General features: G+C 41.2%; 1 protein-coding gene across 1 annotated transcript in view; it reads left to right on the top strand.

Moving 5' to 3' along the window:
* Positions 1-17554, top strand: part of tenm1 (teneurin transmembrane protein 1) — a 148058-nt gene that overhangs the window by 105745 nt on the left and 24759 nt on the right. Inside the window, exon 20 of the mRNA XM_053323537.1 lies at positions 2193-2425. Coding sequence (XP_053179512.1) covers positions 2193-2425 — 233 coding nt within the window. The remainder of the gene's footprint in view (positions 1-2192; positions 2426-17554) is intronic.

Genomic DNA, 17554 nt, shown 5'->3' with positions numbered 1-17554 from the left:
CCACAATTATATCAGTTGGCACCTATCCTGCAGAAAGTACAGCATACAGCTTTCAGTCAATATACGGTAAATTAAGTCAGTGTTGGTGTTGTGCTAACTGAAGCCTGAGGGTTACACTGAGGGCAACAAACACTTTCATTAAAACAAAACACAATAATTTCATACCACGGTCTTTCCTCTGCACACTGTGTTAGTCTTACACTGAATAAACCTCTCATCTTTTGTCCACTCTTATGTCTCATAAACTAACAAAAACAACTAGAACAATAGACAATCATGTACCCTCGTGGCTCATTCAGCTCAGGCCAAATTTAGCAGTATGAATGTTCTGAGTTTAATTTTGGTCTTGGACCTTTGTTTTAAGTCGTCTGCACTCCCTGTTATTGTCCCTCCTGTTTTCCTGTTGCTCCCACCACAGTTTATCTTTATTTTGGACCACGTTCCACAGAGGTGAAACATAAAATTAACAATTAGGATTCCATTTTTTTTTACAGCTATCATGTATAATACACATCATGGAAAATCAAAAAAGGGAACTCATATATGCATACAATACAACCCGTGTTCATAACCCTTTCTTAAAACGCACCAATGAACTGATGCAATGGAGGTGTCACACCTCAGAAATACTGTATAAGGATGGAGCTTTTGGTAGGATTAACAGATGCATCCATTATGCTGTTTCCTACCGTATCCAGACTGCACATACATTTATACATAAGGTGGATTATCGCTGCGTGACATGTGGGTACATTTATGCTGACGAACATACTGTAGGAATAGCACTGTAAAATCTTGGCAAACATAAAAACATGCTCATGTCATCGTTGTAATCAATTGTAGATTTCTGCATACTGCTGTTGTTATATATGTACTGTGGCTGAGCACTGGGGTGTAAAGTCACACCTGAGCACAGACACTGACAGTAACCCTCTTTTTGGCATGACATGAACACAAGTTTTTTTCACAGAATATTCCTTTGTGAATATTGCTGTTGTCCATTGCAAACTATTTGAAATACAAAAATGAGCAGGAACATTGCCAAAATCAGATCATTATTGTCTGCATCTGACCTAGAACGAATAATTGTTTTCATTTTTTCCCTCTTCAATTACTGCTATTCCCTTTCTACCTGCCTTAGTCCAGGTGCCCTGGCACATTTTTCAGCTTGTACAAAATACAGCTGCTAGGCTATTAACTAGGACTGGCTGTAGATCTCACATCACGCCTATTTTAGCCTTGCTGTATTAGTTGCCAGTGAAATTCAGGGTCGATTCTAAGATTCTTTTAATCATTTATAAGGCCCTACACTACAGAGCGTTCACTTAGGTCATCCAACCAAAACCTGTTGGCTAAACAAAAAAACAAAGGGGACTGTGCCCTGGCACCTTGACCCTGGAACGGTCTCAACCCTTTCATTATATCAGCTGTGTCTATTCACTGTTTTAAACATTTGAAAACCTACTTTTTTAGGTTGGCCTTTCCATAACTATTAATAACTTCCATTGTGTGTGTGCTTTGAGTGATGACTGGTTGGTGCATGTTTTCTATGTTCATATGTGTGTGATGCTTTTATGTACTTTTGAATGTGTTTTTCTTGTTCTCTTTTTCTTTGTGTGCCGATGGCGCCTGTGTTCAAAAATGTGTTATATAAATGAAGTTCCTCGTACTTAATTGCTTACTTACAAAATAATTAATTACATTGTGTTTTGTCAATATGTCAACAGGTTTATGTAGCATACAGTGTACTGTACATTTGTGTTATTCACTAATGCATTAGCTACAGTCATCACACCTATGCATTCAAACACACCATTTTCCAATACAATACATTCACTTCCTTTGTGTAAAGAATAATTTAGTATATTTTATTGTACTTTTTTAGAGCATGGCAAGCTCACATGATGATGTTTTATTATAATCATATCCGTTTTTCTTTACTTCCTATTCCTAAAAATGTACAGATTCTTAAAATTTAAATTGTCACTTGAAGCATTATTGTAGTTGCTCCAGCACAAGTTTACTGCTGGAATCTTTTTTACTTTAGAGTACTGAGCAGTATTATAACTTGCTAAATGAGGCTCGTCAGTTTCACTCTGAGATGGAGAAACTTTACCCACAACTTTATTTTCTAACCTTACTCGGCTGTCTAACTTTCCACCACATTAACCTTGTACACCTTCTCTCACTAGCACCAGCCCGGCCCATAAGTACTACCTTGCCATGGATCCAATGGGGGAAGTTCTTTACGTGTCTGACACCAGCAGTCGCAGAGTGTACCGAGTGAGGAACCTCGGGCAGCCAAAAGACCCATCCCGCAACTTAGAGGTAGTGGCCGGGACGGGGGAGCAGTGTTTACCTTTCGACCAAAGCCACTGTGGAGAGGGCAGGAAGGCTACCGAAGCTGCACTCAATAACCCTCGAGGTAAGAGAATTTATAGAAGCTAACTCCCTCTACTACCAGCTCACCGTTATTACATTACTAATATATGTATACACAGATTTGACTAGTTCTCTAAGGGTCTGCACTTTTCTGATGACATTATTATATTCATTATACATTTCCTACTTATAAGAGTGTAGTATAGAATCTGCATTTCAATCATCATGATCCACGCTGTTATAAAAAGGTTGCTTTGGTAACCCTTGAACTATCTTTAAGATGTTGTACCACAAACATTAACCCACAATGGTTAAAATTATGGGTTACTATATGTACAATTATAGATGAAATATTAATATGTCTACATTCCTCCTGCGTACCATTGTTGATGTTTTTATAATGTGTAAAACCTTCTCTATTATTGCCAGCATTCAAGACTGACTCCACATTTTGAATGATGTGTAAATTATTAATTATTAGATAACAGACATAATGAACTAATGTTCTGCTTTACCAGGCAATAGATAATTACAGCACTACTCCACTGTAATCTAAATTATAGTGCTGCTGACTCTTTTTTTATTTTTAACTCTTCAAAATGCAAATTTGTTTATATAGGATATTGATTTTCTGAGCTGTAAACCCCTGCACCTACGTTAATGTAATGGCTGATTCCTGTGCTATGTTTTGACTACAAGACACAATCGTTTAAAGTTACGCATGTCATTTGTGAAATGGCAAGCCCTCCAATATTTAGTTATGCTGTGGTATTAAAATAATGTTTAATTGCTTCAAAGATCCTACTGTGTACTGCCACATAAACACCACATCACTTCCCTACAGCAGCCTGTCCTGTTGACACCCAGTAGATTGATGGATTCATGCTGGTTCTGCTTATTTCTCAACCTTGCCATCAGCATTTTAAAATAAAAAAATTGGTATAACCAGGCAACATTAATTTGTCTACCCTTCAGTCATCCAATTTTAGTGATTATATCTGTCAGCTAAAAATATTTGTAACAGTGATTATTTAATTGACTTAACATCATTTCAAAAGGTATCAAATTGTTACTAAACATAAAGGGAATTGTCTGCCTTGTCTGCCAACACATTGTTATAGACTTTTTTGCACAGTAAATACTTTGACATGTTATAGCAGGAGAGGCTCAAGTGTGATTAAAAAAACTAACGATAATGGCTGCGGTCCATTCATGTATGCCAGTTCCAGGACCCTGGTATTGTGCGTGCTGGCTCGCTGTCGTGGCTTATCGGGGCATTTCAATGGAATTAGGACATTGTTAATATGATTAGTTGCACCTGGTCCTTTCTTACTGTAAGAGATTAAAATCCCTGCTGTGATAAAAAAGGTCTATTGTGTTAGCTTTGTGGTCCATAGCTCACAGTATGTAAAGTTGTGTAAATGGAACAACCTATTCTTTGTTGCACAGACGAGTCCACAAAGCCTAAATTGTATTATTATAAGAATTGTGTAAAATTATACTTTTTTTCTCCCCTGAACATTTCCAGTAGCACAGGGCCAGAATAGCATAATCTGAAGCTGTGAGCATAAGTACAGGTGTTTTTCATGTATGCTGACTGATTAGTCCCCTGCTCCTGTAACGTTCTTGTCATGTTGGCCTTACTGTAATTACTGCAATTTTCTGGCCTGTAAATAGTACTCACATCAACATCCAAGTCACAGCCTCACGCCTGCCACTGCAGCCTATCATTTGAAGGTAATTAAAGTCATAATTTTAATGAACATGGTGCTTTACTGTTAATTTACCTTCACACAGCCAACTCTGCAACTACTGAAAAGTGTTGTTGTCCGGTGACATGAACACTTACATTCAAATGTCCCATAAACACGGCAATCTTATCCCATTGTTATCATCCATCCCCTTTCATGTGATTGTGGCATGATCAAAATATTAAAATACCCATATGAATGAAAAAGGTGTTGATCAACAAAGCTAGCAGGAGTTTCTGGCTTAAAACAGGCTTAACAGACTAGTACAGGCTTAATAGGCTTAAAACCCCCTCCAGTGTATTTTGGCATTTTTATGATATTTCATATTTTTGTCAGCCATTTTTTGACAATGTTGATTACCCACACTGTTCACCAAATATTTTTTTGACAAATAACTGAATTTTGCACTCAGAGTTCAAAAATATAAGTCGTTGCTGAAACAGAACGATGACATATCACTATGGTAAAAAGCTGCAGTTATGCATCATCCTCATAAAATCCCTTTGTTTTTGTGAGACTACTGATACATCAGTATCAAGTGCCTGTGTTTCAAACTAAGTAGCGGTTGCAGATGTACTGCAACAACAGACTTGTGCTTAAAATATAAATCATGTATTTCAATTAACCACTCACAGGAAAGTCAGTAAATCAGTCTGCAGTGATCTATAAATAAATGTATGTGTTCTTACAGTATCTGCTGTCCACAGCTGCTTTATACTGTATAAAAACTTCTCCTTCACTTCATTAAATCCCTGCAGCATTGGAAGGCAGCAGGACTGATATGTTGATAAATTTGCAGCCTCCGAGAAGTGCCACGCCAGAGCGCAGTGTCATTACACACGGCCATTCACTGTTTACCTTCATTAAACCACACACAACCACACATCTCTACACACACCAGACTGGCTTATCAAAACCCCTATTCCAACATCTTTTAGCAAAAGTGGTGTCTCTTGTTTTATCCTTGAAACACATTGTGGTGCAGAGGCTGTAATGTAACTAAACTATATGACTGTGTACGCATATGAGATACATTAGAATTATTACCTAAATAGCACTAGTCCAAAACAAATCTATGTTCATGTTGTGATGTTCTGAACCATCCAAACATCTCCTGAAGAAAAGCTGTTGTTATCATGTTTAACTGTGACTGGCCCAACTGTTTCAGGACTATGAGAGCAGATGTGAGTGGCTGAGGGAGTATTTAATAATCACCACACCCGCTGATCTATTGCCACTTTCACTCAGCCCTTTTGCACATTGCATTACTGCACAAACATGAACCAAAATGGCAGGTGCGTATGGAGACACCCACACAGTCCACACTCCTCTATGCACAGCATTTATTATTCAAATTTCAACTGAAGGTGCAAAATATTAAACCCAGGGTACAATGCTTGCTTTTGCACCCTCATAGAAATGAGCCTGGCCACTGTGGAGGACAATTTATGGACATTTTCTATTATATAAAGCAAGATGTTATTGCCTAGGATAAGTGGTCCATCAGTAAAGAAGCAATCATCAGGTTTCACCTGTGGATTTCACATTTCTGTTACTGGTGTCATCTAGTCTATATAGCTAATGCTGTGGTAAGTGGAAAGGTTAGGCACTATTATCACCACCATTCTGACACACTGCTATAATTGGTCTGGTTGCCATGGATTACATCCAATTATTAACCACACCCCCATTCTCTGTTTGAAAGAATGTCAACATGTTAAACACAAATAACACTGACTAGAGTGGAGCTTTAAGTGCCTCTACCACAGCAGTTCAATACACTCCCTCATGCAAACTGACCAAAATGTACCACATATTGCTGTCCAGAGGGATGCTGTTACAGTCATTTGAAAGGAACTTTGTCATTAAAAAATGGGCAATAGCTGGCCATGAGAACAAGATAAAATACAGCAATTGTTATATGGCAAGGGAAATTATTTGATCTTCTTATTAAAATTAAAATGATAACTAGACTAATAGAATAAGCGTGGCTTCCTCTGGCTTACACAGGAGAAAACGTCAACCAAACTATGCCTGTCATATTAAGCTTTTCTAATACAGAGATGCAGCTCTGATTCCCTCCTAGCTTTAGCCCAGTTCAAGCTATTTGAATTAATGCACATATATATCAGACATTAAGCCCAGAGCGTCGATTTGAACTGATTAATTGTTCTTCCCTCAGTGGATCTCACTAATGTGTTATAATGCTGCAGTTGGTTGGCTTTAGAGTATGAAGTGTGCACTGCAGTGGCACTACATCCCACCTGTAAGCTGGATCAAGTCTTACTGTTTACCTCAGACTTTTCACATTAATGCAAAGCAAAGGAGAATAAGCACAGGTGGAACTGATAACATTAACAATGGCTACATCTATTGAGGTGAGCCAGTTTCAGTCCTCTGGTACTGTGTATGCTGACTTACTGACATGGCTTGCTGGGATGATTTTTGGAAGAGAGCCATTGTTAATTGTTAATGTTATTTACACATGTTTTTCCTGCTTTGACAAGTCAATATAGAGACCTTTAGTGCAACTATATGCGTACTTAGGTATTCTAATTGTGTTCATTTTTTGTCGTTGCAGTTTCATTATTATATTATTTGTATTATCTTTTATGGTCCATAATGAAACTACAGTACTATAATAAATGTAACATGTTATATGTAACTCACTCTTATTGATGAAGACAATATAAAACAATTTTCATGCAACTTGCTTGATTTTCTATATGGTAAGATAGTGTCACCAGTGAGTATTACACATACCCACTTCTGCACATTTGTCACATTATTAGTTTAAACATATTTTAGTTTTTATTGCCTCCTGTTAAAGAAAAAGATCACATTCTTATCATGTATGTATGCTGCAACCTTAGTTTTTTGAGTAGGTGAAATTCTATTTTAATCATTTTTGTGATATTTTCTACCTACATAAAGTTTCTTTTGTTCTTAGTCTAACAACATACAGTATAAACATAGATAACTGGCAATCATGACCATGAATATGAATGAGGGAGAAGGACAAAGGGACAAACTGAGAGAAGTGTTGTGTGGGAGGGAAAAACATTATCCATCATCCGTTAATGTCATTATGGTATCCATACCTGTAGATGGGCTGATGAGCTCACGAGCCTGGATTTGTTTGGATTCCTTCTAATAATCTATCTAACTTTCCAGCATTTAGACTGGTTTGAAACCTACTATAAATGAATGATGTATTTGCTGTGTTCTGATTGGCCAGTGTCCCCAAACTCACTGTGGATGCATTCAAACATGCACCCACATTCTGCAATGTTAGTTTTTATCAGTTGTCTTCCGGCATTTCACACTACAGAGGTTAAAATGACAGATTGTTATGCTTATGTTTTGTCTCCATCATCCTGCGTCTGTGGAATCAGGTCATTATATAGCTGATATCTATACTGTAACCTGGGAAGGCCATAATAGGGCTAGACTGGGATTGTGGGGGCAGCATTTGCACGAAAAAGGCATGTGCTGCCAGGAAGAAGAAATCATCTGTTTACTTCCCCTACCAATCACACCCACACACCTGGCCACCTCTTAGTCCCCAGGTTGTACAGGAGATTGAGCCACAAGCCTGTCACTCAGGCTACACCCACAGTTCTACATGGCCTCTTTTGTCAGTCACACTCAGCCTGTGCATGCAATGCAGTCTGACATTGGAGGCAGACAGCCAGTCAATATGGAGCACAATAAACAAATGGGGTGTATAAGTGTCTCCATCCTTCATATGGTCACACCTTCTCAGTTCAAACTAGCTCCAAATTTAAATAGCAGAAATTTGATTTCTTCTCCCCAAACTTCCTGATGGTAGATGGATAATGAAAAAGAAAAAAAAGAGAAGATTAGAGAAAAATGGTTGGAGCTGATTCTTGTTACAGTTTGACAGATGATCTGAAGACTATTATACTCATTCTATGTGAACCTTATACCACTGAACATGCTGTATCTCTGCCTTTATACAGTAATAGAAAATCCTGTCCCAAGACTCCTCCTGTTCACTCACGGTCAGGTATTCTATACTCTTTGACTCACTGCACTTCACAGACTCTTCTTCTGGCCATTGTGATCTGACTAACCAGCTCTTATAAAGGCTCTGGAGATTTCTGCCTGGAGCCCCCTGGTTCGCTGTCATCCATCTGCCACAGTCCACACGCCTCCTCCTCCTCCTCGCACCCTCTTACCAATGGTAATGAGCAGTAGACTTCACAGAGAAATATCTGTCCATTTCTTTTTTGAAGCTGTGGCTCTGTGATTCTCTGCCATTGATCTTGTCTTGTGTCCTCTGGTGAGCTCCTTGCTTCAAATTAGAGCCTTCCTTCTTTTTCTCCGCTCCCTCGATGTCTTCTTCTGTCCCTCCCCCTGTTTCATCGATGAATCATCCTGGTGCCCCAGTGTTGACATAGCTGCAGTAGGCCTGCTGTGACACATAATATTGTTACAACATGGCAAACAGTTGTTAAATAATCCATAATTTTAATTTAGCCAACAATGTTGCAGCACTATTGAGCGCAGTGCTGTTGCCCAAGTTTATAGTCTCTCCATAGTGTAAGCTGCAGGGATTATCGCGTGTCCTTCAAACACTCACTTATGAATACAAGATCTGGGGCATTGTTTAGAGTTGGCTCCACATGTGCGTCTGCAGTCAATTAGCTCATTAAAAAAAAGGCCTTGCTCCATTTAGGATGGATCCCATGTCTGACATGAAAGAGGCGTCAGTCCCTCAGGATCCAACAGCCTTGGCTGGCATCTCTGGACTCCTTCTGTTCACAACATGAAGGGGTACTTTTTTTTTCTTTCTGTTTTTTTACACATGTTTCCTGAATAATAGTTGTGTGTGTGTGTGTGTGTGTGTGTGTGTGTGTGTGTGTGTGTGTGTGTGTCTAAAAGTAACCATGTCTGTGTTTCATGTTTAGGTTTGGACAGAGGAGTTCAGAGAGTGACTCCAGTGATTGAGAGTTTAGTTGTTCATGTTTGCCTTGCGCAGGTCTTATCTATTATTTGTTGACTAGTCCCAGACAGCAAAGCTGACATCCACAGAGAGGTGTGTGCATGTACGTGTGTGTGCACATGGCAGTGTGAGCACTTGCAGTGTCAGTCTCTCACTCTGACCCACAGGGGGCAGACTAATGCCCTTATCTGAAGCTGACATGCTGCCACCACATTTCTCCCTGTTGCCCCGTCGGCCTGTGTCTCCCCTCTTCTTTTCTCTCCTCCTCTGCTTTCTTTCTGTCTCTTTCTCCGTTCCTCTCTCTTTCTCACACACACAGACACAACACGTTTGTCCCCATCTCACGCAGCCTAACAGCTGCGAGGCACGCCATCGGAGTTGAGATAGTAAGGCCGGGGTGCCGAATGAAGCGGTGAGGTTTAAACTGGTCACAGTTATTAGCATGTTGAACAGCCAGGGAGTTAAAAAAAGGAGCCACAGCCAGGGGTAAATGTGCTTCACATAGCACATCGCTGGTCGGCCACCAACCTCAGACCAAAGGAGCCAGGCTTCATGCTGTACAGTATCTGTCTTGGCTGGTGGTTGACATGTAAGCAGCTTAGGCGAATTAATATCTTCACACACTGGGCGCCAGCCTCATTTACAGAAATGGGTGAATACATAGCAATGTGCATAGGAGCGTTTTCCAGTTTGTTTCATCTGTGTGAATCAAGTATGCAATGCTGTCAGCAAGCCCATGCACAAACCATTAACTCAGCAAACACCGGTCCCCTGCTTCTACTACAGCACCATACGAGTAGTGGTATCCTCAAAGAGTCCTTTAACCGCACAGCTCTAATCACTCCTGCATTTCACTTTTCTAGAATCTGCCACTTCTCAAACTGCATTTGCTGGCAGTGAAGTTATAAGATCTCCTAGGGCTGTGTAGCCTCTATGCCAACTGCTCTGTGTTATAACTTTGGAATGAAAATGCCATTGTTATTCTACCTCTGGCTCCCATAGCATTTAGCACAGAGTGATTGTTGCGTCTCACAAAATACAGAGGGAGAGGGAGAGCAGGAGCGGATTAAATTGATGGAGAAAAAGAGGGAGCTCAGAACTGGGAGAGAGAGAGAGCAAGCGAGCGAGAGAGATAGAGCGAAAGTAGGCGTAAAAGAGAAAGAAAATAATGTGAAATTAGCAGAGAAAAATAGAGAATGGAAGGAAAGAGAGAATGTAGGGAATGAATGAAATGGATAGAGAGAGAAAAAGAACTCAGTGTTTTGCATCTAAATCCTGCAGCGTGCAGCAGTCCCACACCTCATCTGCATATTAAACTGGCCCTGTGGCTGCCTTCCCTCTCAGAGGGTCAACTATCATTGTTGCTGTTGGTTTAAACAGAGCACTACTTTGCAAAACAAGGGCATCTGATAAGTCGCACTGTGTTTTTTAGCTCCAAGATTCGGTTTGTGTGTGAGCGAGTGCATATGTGTGCGCAATTTTTAACAGCCTGCTTCTGTGTTTCATTTCACATTGACCGAGCTTTTGTCTTTGCCCCTGGACATTCCTGCATTAATGATACACACATGAATTAATCACACAGCAAGGCAAACAGCAGCATACTCTATGATAATGCAAAATAGAGACGCCATTGGGTCATGCTATTTCTACCACAGCTTGTTTTCTCGCTGCGGCATCCATGATAATTAGAAGATCGGCAATGGTTTGTGCAACAGACATGCATCACTGAGCAGCAGCAATGAAGAGTTTTACCCGAGACTCGTTCCTCCCAAAACTAATGCCAAGAATATAGCTGCCAGTGGCAAATCCTCTGGGCCAAAGCAAAGGGCATCAAGCAAAGCACACGGCACACAGGTACACTGAGGACTTGTCAAGTCAGTGAACAATTTTTACATGACCGGAGAGAGAATCGCAGGGATATGGCCCACGTCCTGTTTGTATATTTACTGCTGACTTTGTCACAGCCAAACAGTCTGCATTATTTGACATGAGTGTTTCTGACAACACTGCGGGAATCTAAAAACTGTTCACTCACTGCTATAAAACTCTCATGAGCCTTTTTTCAACTGTATCACATTGTGATATATGAGCAAGTGAGGTTTTGTAAATAATGCATGCACTCTCACTTTTAGAGTGCATGTTTTCATTGAGAATTCCCAAATGACCTTCAGTCTTGAACATGTGATCAGCTGCAAGATTGTCGCTATGTCCTATTCTCTTCATATCAAAAGCACAAGCCATATGTTGGTTTTTGAGTGTGTTCATGGATTGGCAGGATAATATACCCAGCAAGTCCATATGTCTAAACAACAAATCAGCCTAACACTATTTTTATACCAAATGCCCAAGAGATAATTGTTTGAAAATAAAGAGCAGCACATCATCCTACAAAGCAGCTAACTACTGTAGGATGCTACATACCAAGGATATCGGAATGTAAGCGAATCCTCCTAGTCTGATATTACAGTTTAGTTACATAACTGTGAAGTCAGAGGTGCAGAAAATTAACTCTAAGTCCATTCTTTCCTACAGTAATATTGTCATCACCATAACTTCTCTGTATTTGGGGTGAAGGATCAATCTAGCTGAAAGCTATGGCTCACCCAGCTGCCTGGGAATGTGCTGCCACATCTTCACTGTAAAAATGTTGTTGCTCTTTGCAATGATGAACTTAGACTTTTGTTGTGTAAGCACTGTAAGAGGTTTTGCAGCAAAATAACAAGGTCACACAGGAGGTTGCCTGTCAGAAAAGCTAAACATAGGTTGTTTTAAGCATTTGAAAAACTGTCTCCAAAACAGACTGGGGATTCATCTGTCAAACACCAAGAATGCTTTCAACAAGATGGAAAATTGTGATCAGACTTCATCATTAGGTCGTTCTTGACAGATAACAGTGGGGCGAAAAAACGTTTTGAAACATGAGTGAATCACAGGCTAAAATATGATCTCAGCTTTGGACTGATGGTGGCACTTGGAAGACTGGTGGAAATGTACCACCATTAGCAGGTTGTTTGAATGATAACATTTTGATCCTAACGGGGCAAAGTAATAGTAGCAGTAACACACTTCCTGTTTCAGTAATACCATACTGTATCGAAACAATTTGGGGGATGAAATTTCAGCTCATTCAGAATAATAAGGCCATTCCAAAAATATCTACCTGTTGCATTATGATTAAGATGAGATCAATTTAGTGGGGGAAGAAATTAATTTTGAAGATTGACATTGACCAGACTGTATGGTAAAATCATTTTGAGGCACAAAACTTGAGATTTTGTATCATTAAAAACATTTTATGATACATTAAAACGTGAATTTTGGTCTAATGGCAGTGCTGGAGGAATCATTGTTTTGAACCATTTGAACAGTTTGCCAGGTAAAAGGATAAGACAGGTCTTGGGCTACTTCGAAAAACTATGAATCCATCTCAGAAAGTAGCAAGTCTGCGTCCTAATCACTATGGGTCAGAGGAGGACTCACAGATATTCCAGCAGGAAATAGTCAGCCCACCGCCAAGATTTAGTAGGAACAAAAAATATATAGGAAATGGGCTTAGTTAAGGCAAATTTATGCTGACTTAAAACAAGGCTCTACCTGTAAAACACCTGCAATTCAAGCAATGTATTAGGAAGAGCACTATAAAGACTGACAGCTTCCTTGTTTGTAGTCGGAGTGTGTAGGGTAGCTTCAGAGAGATTACTGAAGCTCACTGTGTGTGTAATGAAGCCCTGAGTCAATAACAGATGCAGGCTCAAGGCCAAAGGCTGAGCCTGTGCATCAAAGGTGCTTCGTTTGTGCGAGCCAGTGTGCTTTTGCATGCTTGTTTTTGATTGACAGCCTCTAGCTCCCTGGACCTGCTCTGCTTTGCCTAGTGAAGGGACAGCGGATAGACTATATGGGACAGAGAGTTAGTCATGGGTGCCTTGTTAAAGGTATGTCAGGTTGACAACGTCAGCATGATCATGGGAAATGTGACACGCGTGTCCCTTTAACTGGTCGAGATGGCCGCTGCTGGCAGCTGGCCTGTCAGCCTCCACTGGGAGCCTGGCAAGCTGACAGGAGGAGTGCAGCTCTGCCACTGCGGGGGAAAAAATTGCATTTACTCGAGGTGAATGCCCAACACACGCCCGCACGTGCCACACACACACGCGCAATAGCATTTGTCTCGGTCGTGGGGGTGGAGGGGGATCTGATGAGGGGAGAGATAGTGAACTCGTGCCCATGCATGAGTTCAACCCTGATTCTTTAAACACTGACAGGAAGATGAGTAAGTAGAGTGATGGTGGCAGGCACAGTTTTGCCTGGCAGTGCAATTGAACCTGCCTATGTGAAAATGGGGACAGGGGAGGAAGGAAGGGTCAGCTGCTGTCGTAGGAATGGGAATACAGTGACAGTAAAAGTTTGCACCTGGGTGCCATGATCAACTGCAGCTCTTGTGGAGATCAGTGGCCAGACCTCCATCCAAGCAAGCACAATTTTTTCAGTCTGAAATGGATGTAAAGCCAGCTATTTGAGATACAGACTGCACTGGAGTTGCCTTTGACTTGACTATACTGTGATGTCTTTGTGTGTGGAAAAACTTTGTTTGGGTGGAAGCTTTGCATACAGATTTGCAATCTATAGTAGTTTAGCGCCTTTTTCCCACTTTTTTCAGGAATGAAAACATTTGTTTCCTCCCATCTGATCCCATTTCCTCTCTCACCATTGCAGAGCATCATTGGTTGATTGTTGTGATGGTGTGTTTGGTAAAAGAGCCTCTATTGATAGACCTCCTTGTTGTTGTTTGATGTTCTAAACAGTGCGACATAATCTGCCGACGCTCCGCACTGATCCAAACCCCTCAGCCTTTCATGGAGCTTTCTAGTCCAAAGCATTTCAATTGCTTTTATAATTGAGTTTGTCTGCTGCCTCTGTGATTGCTTTGGATCTCTCTTTTGCTATCAAACAAGGCAATTACTGCCAAGTCGCATATTTTCACAAAAAATGTTTATTCGCACAAAAATTAGCATGCAACTATTGCAAAATCGCCTTCCACTTTTTGCCTCGCTATACATGTGTAGTCGGGAACACATCAGCTCATAAAAAAGGCAGCTATCAATAATTAATTAATGCGGGTTAATATGTTAACAAACTTATAGTGGTTGATAATTAGATGAGCTACAGTGTCTGATTCAGACTTAATTACTAAACCAGCGTCTGTTCTGTGGGGCTTCAATGAATAATTAATTACAAGATTCCTGAATTATTTCTGCTTACCAAAGAACTACCACAAATACACGCCCATCCTCGTTTACGGTGTTATCTTGTATTGATTGATGATAAGCGTTTGATCAGGAAACTTAAAAGCCGATGGAAGCAGCACTTACCATACAGTGCCGCAGTTCATACATGTTCATGTCACAGCTCTGATTAACTGCAGCGTGAACAATTCGTATAACTTGTCATTCTTTTCGATACTGTAGGTGCCGAATCACACACACACATACGTATATGCACATGCAAAATCAGTATGGTGCAGAGCAGCATTGCACAGTACAGAGATTGAGTGAACGGGTTTATTTTCCCCCCTTTAGTGCACATGAGCAACCTCAGTGTCTTTACGAAACCGGTACGTGCGCCAGTACGTGTGTGTGTGGAAGTGTGAATTTCTCATCTGCAGACACTCTGATTTATCCGCTCTATATTTGCATATGCGCACAATGTGATTAACTGCCATGCCTTATCTTTTCGCCTAGCTACTTCACCGCACGCATTCATGCTCGCACACCCACACACACCGTCAACATGGGCCTGCACACGTTGACATGCGCACACATTCACACATTCACATACAAACAGCATTGGAGGAGAAATGATGAAAGGGAACAGTAAGCCACACAGCCAGCTAAAGACTCTTTGAAACACTGTGTTCTTCAGCTTCACTTACAGTCAGACTGTAGCAGTGAGTGAACCCTTCAGGCTCTCCCAAACTAATATGTTTGACTTTATTTATGGCCAGAGTCCCTCACTGGGGCCAGTTGCACAGGTGAAACTGTCCATCTGTCTACATCGACTTGTCAGTCACACACAGTTACTTTGTACAGAAGCACCATGGGCCATAATCAACTACAGCAAGCATCATTTAGATGCTGTAATAATATGTCAGTCTATATCATTAACACCCACTGAGCCTGGGGATATGGGAGGGCAGATTGAATGATTTACTCATCAGGCTGCTGGCAATCTGTGTATGTGTGTGTGTGCGCATGCACAACTCGCCCCATGTGTGCTCATGAGCTGTGGTTTTGTGGGTGGATGAAAGTTTTCAGGTATAAATAGGACTTCCATTCATACACACATTTTGCTGTCTCCTCTATAAACAGACCCATGAAATAGGTTCCCTTTTCAGAATCTGTGCTCCTTTTGCACTTTGTTGGTTGTTTCACCGGGTCAAAGACAATGATGTGTTTTTTTTACCAATTCTTCTTGCTTTCATCCATGACAGCTTGAACGGTGAAAGTAGAAGGGAAACTAACACAACACCAGAAGGCTGACTTCCTCTCGTGCAGGCTCAGGTGTTAGCAGTCAACATGCACGCGCAAATACACACACACACACACACACACACACACACACCACATCCTGAAGTTACTGTATGCCAAATGGTTGTCTATTATTACTGCTAAGTAAGATAGACAATCCACAACTTATGTTATAATTAGTATTTCTCACTTCATTTCATCTCTCTCCTTACACCTTTCCTCACCTATCCCTTGCTTTTTTGCTTGGAAAATCCCTGGTGGCCTCTCCTCTTCAAATAGCTGTAATCAACACTGATGCTCTTTAAGACCCCTCTCCAAGGCATTAATCAGATTGGATTGTATTGCAATGCCACAGGGGGCCGTTATAACACATATTCTTTTGACAAGGACATAGAACAAAGAGATTCTTTGATTGAGAGTGATTGGTCTGTAATGGTTAATTGAAGCTATTCCTCATCATGTCCCTTTGTCTCATCACACCTCTCTCCTCTTTCCCACCTCTTTTGGCAATGTCTTTGTCTCTTTGGCTGCATTTTCCCCCTTAAATCTGAGCTGAATAGCGGCACTGTATCGTCCTCTCATTCACTCCTCTCTTCTCCCCTCCCTCTGTTTTCCCAAGGTCAATGACACTCAGTCTAATTCACTTTTCTTTGATGATAAAATCCGGTCCCAACTTTAGCCAAATGTCCGTCTCCCCCTAGAGTTGAGATTTATCTCAATTATTTCTCCACTGGTCTGTCTGCCAGCTTCCAAACATGAGTATCAGAGTGCCAGGTCCACCCGGGGAGAAACGGTAAATCTTTTGATGTCTTGTGAGTATCCATTGGCTATACAGAGGGGCTGTAAATTCCCTTAACAGGGCATACAGCTTTACCCACTACAGCAGGAAATCCAGCCCATGACAAGAGAATGTGGACTAATCTGCCGCCTTTTCAATGAACATGGCTCTTAAATAACACACAAACTGGCTTAAATCCTTAAACGCCAAGCAATAATAGTAATCGTTCTTCATTGTTGTGCTTATGTTAGGATGAATAAGTCAGCCCAGTCCTGCATGTGTTGTTGATGATAGATTGGCAGCTATTTAGAAGCTCCTTGTGTGAATGTAAGACATGCATATCCCGAGTATGTCAACATGCACAAACAAAGACAAAAAAGAACAGGAGGGAATTTAAGGTGGAAGTCTATGGAACCGAAGTAGGCGAGAAGAAAGAGTAATATCAAGGGAGGGAGGGAGAGAGAAGAAATCAGTATTGAAAGAGAGTCCTGGCTGCCTCGTCATGTCCTTGTGTAGGATTTATGAGCTCTAAGATCAGGGACAGGTTTAGGGTGGAAGTGCTAGGAGGAGGAATGGATGGGAAAGTGAAAGGAAAGTATGTATGAGATGGATCTGAGGATGAGCAGGGAGAATGTGCCGAATTTCAGACCGAAACAGGCTCAGACTGCGCTGTGGGTTGAGACGTCCCTCCTGCATAATGCTAGGTGACAGGAGGAGAAATGGCAAGGCCGTGAGGATGGAAAGAAAGAAATTTAAAAAATGGGCTGAACAGAGAAAAGCAGAGGCCAGACATTATTGAAGGTTCAAAGGCCACTGATTTGATTAGCACTTGTAAGTTACGGGGCAAGATAGAAGGAGTGCAACAACAAAAAGAAAGCAAAGCACAACAGGAGAGAGAGAGAGAAAGGTGGGGGAGCAAAAAGAGAGCAGAGGAAGATCAAGTTAGGAAAGATGGAGAGAGAGGGACAGCCAGGAGAGGATAGGAAGGGTGCTGGCGGTGGGGAGAGGCTGTGTGGGTGGTGTAATCTGTCTGTGTCAGAGGGATGATGAAGGGGCCAAGAGGGAGAGCTCTGCAGTTCACCTTCTGGCCTCTGGAGGAAACACACTGACCCTGGCTCTCCCCCTGCCCACCTCCCCTCTCCACCTCCACTCC

This window comes from Scomber japonicus, chromosome 8, assembly GCF_027409825.1.
Source record: "Scomber japonicus isolate fScoJap1 chromosome 8, fScoJap1.pri, whole genome shotgun sequence".
Taxonomy (NCBI): Eukaryota; Metazoa; Chordata; class Actinopteri; order Scombriformes; family Scombridae; genus Scomber; species Scomber japonicus.
Note: the sequence above shows the minus strand (reverse complement) of the source record. Positions and strands in the feature narration are given on the sequence as shown.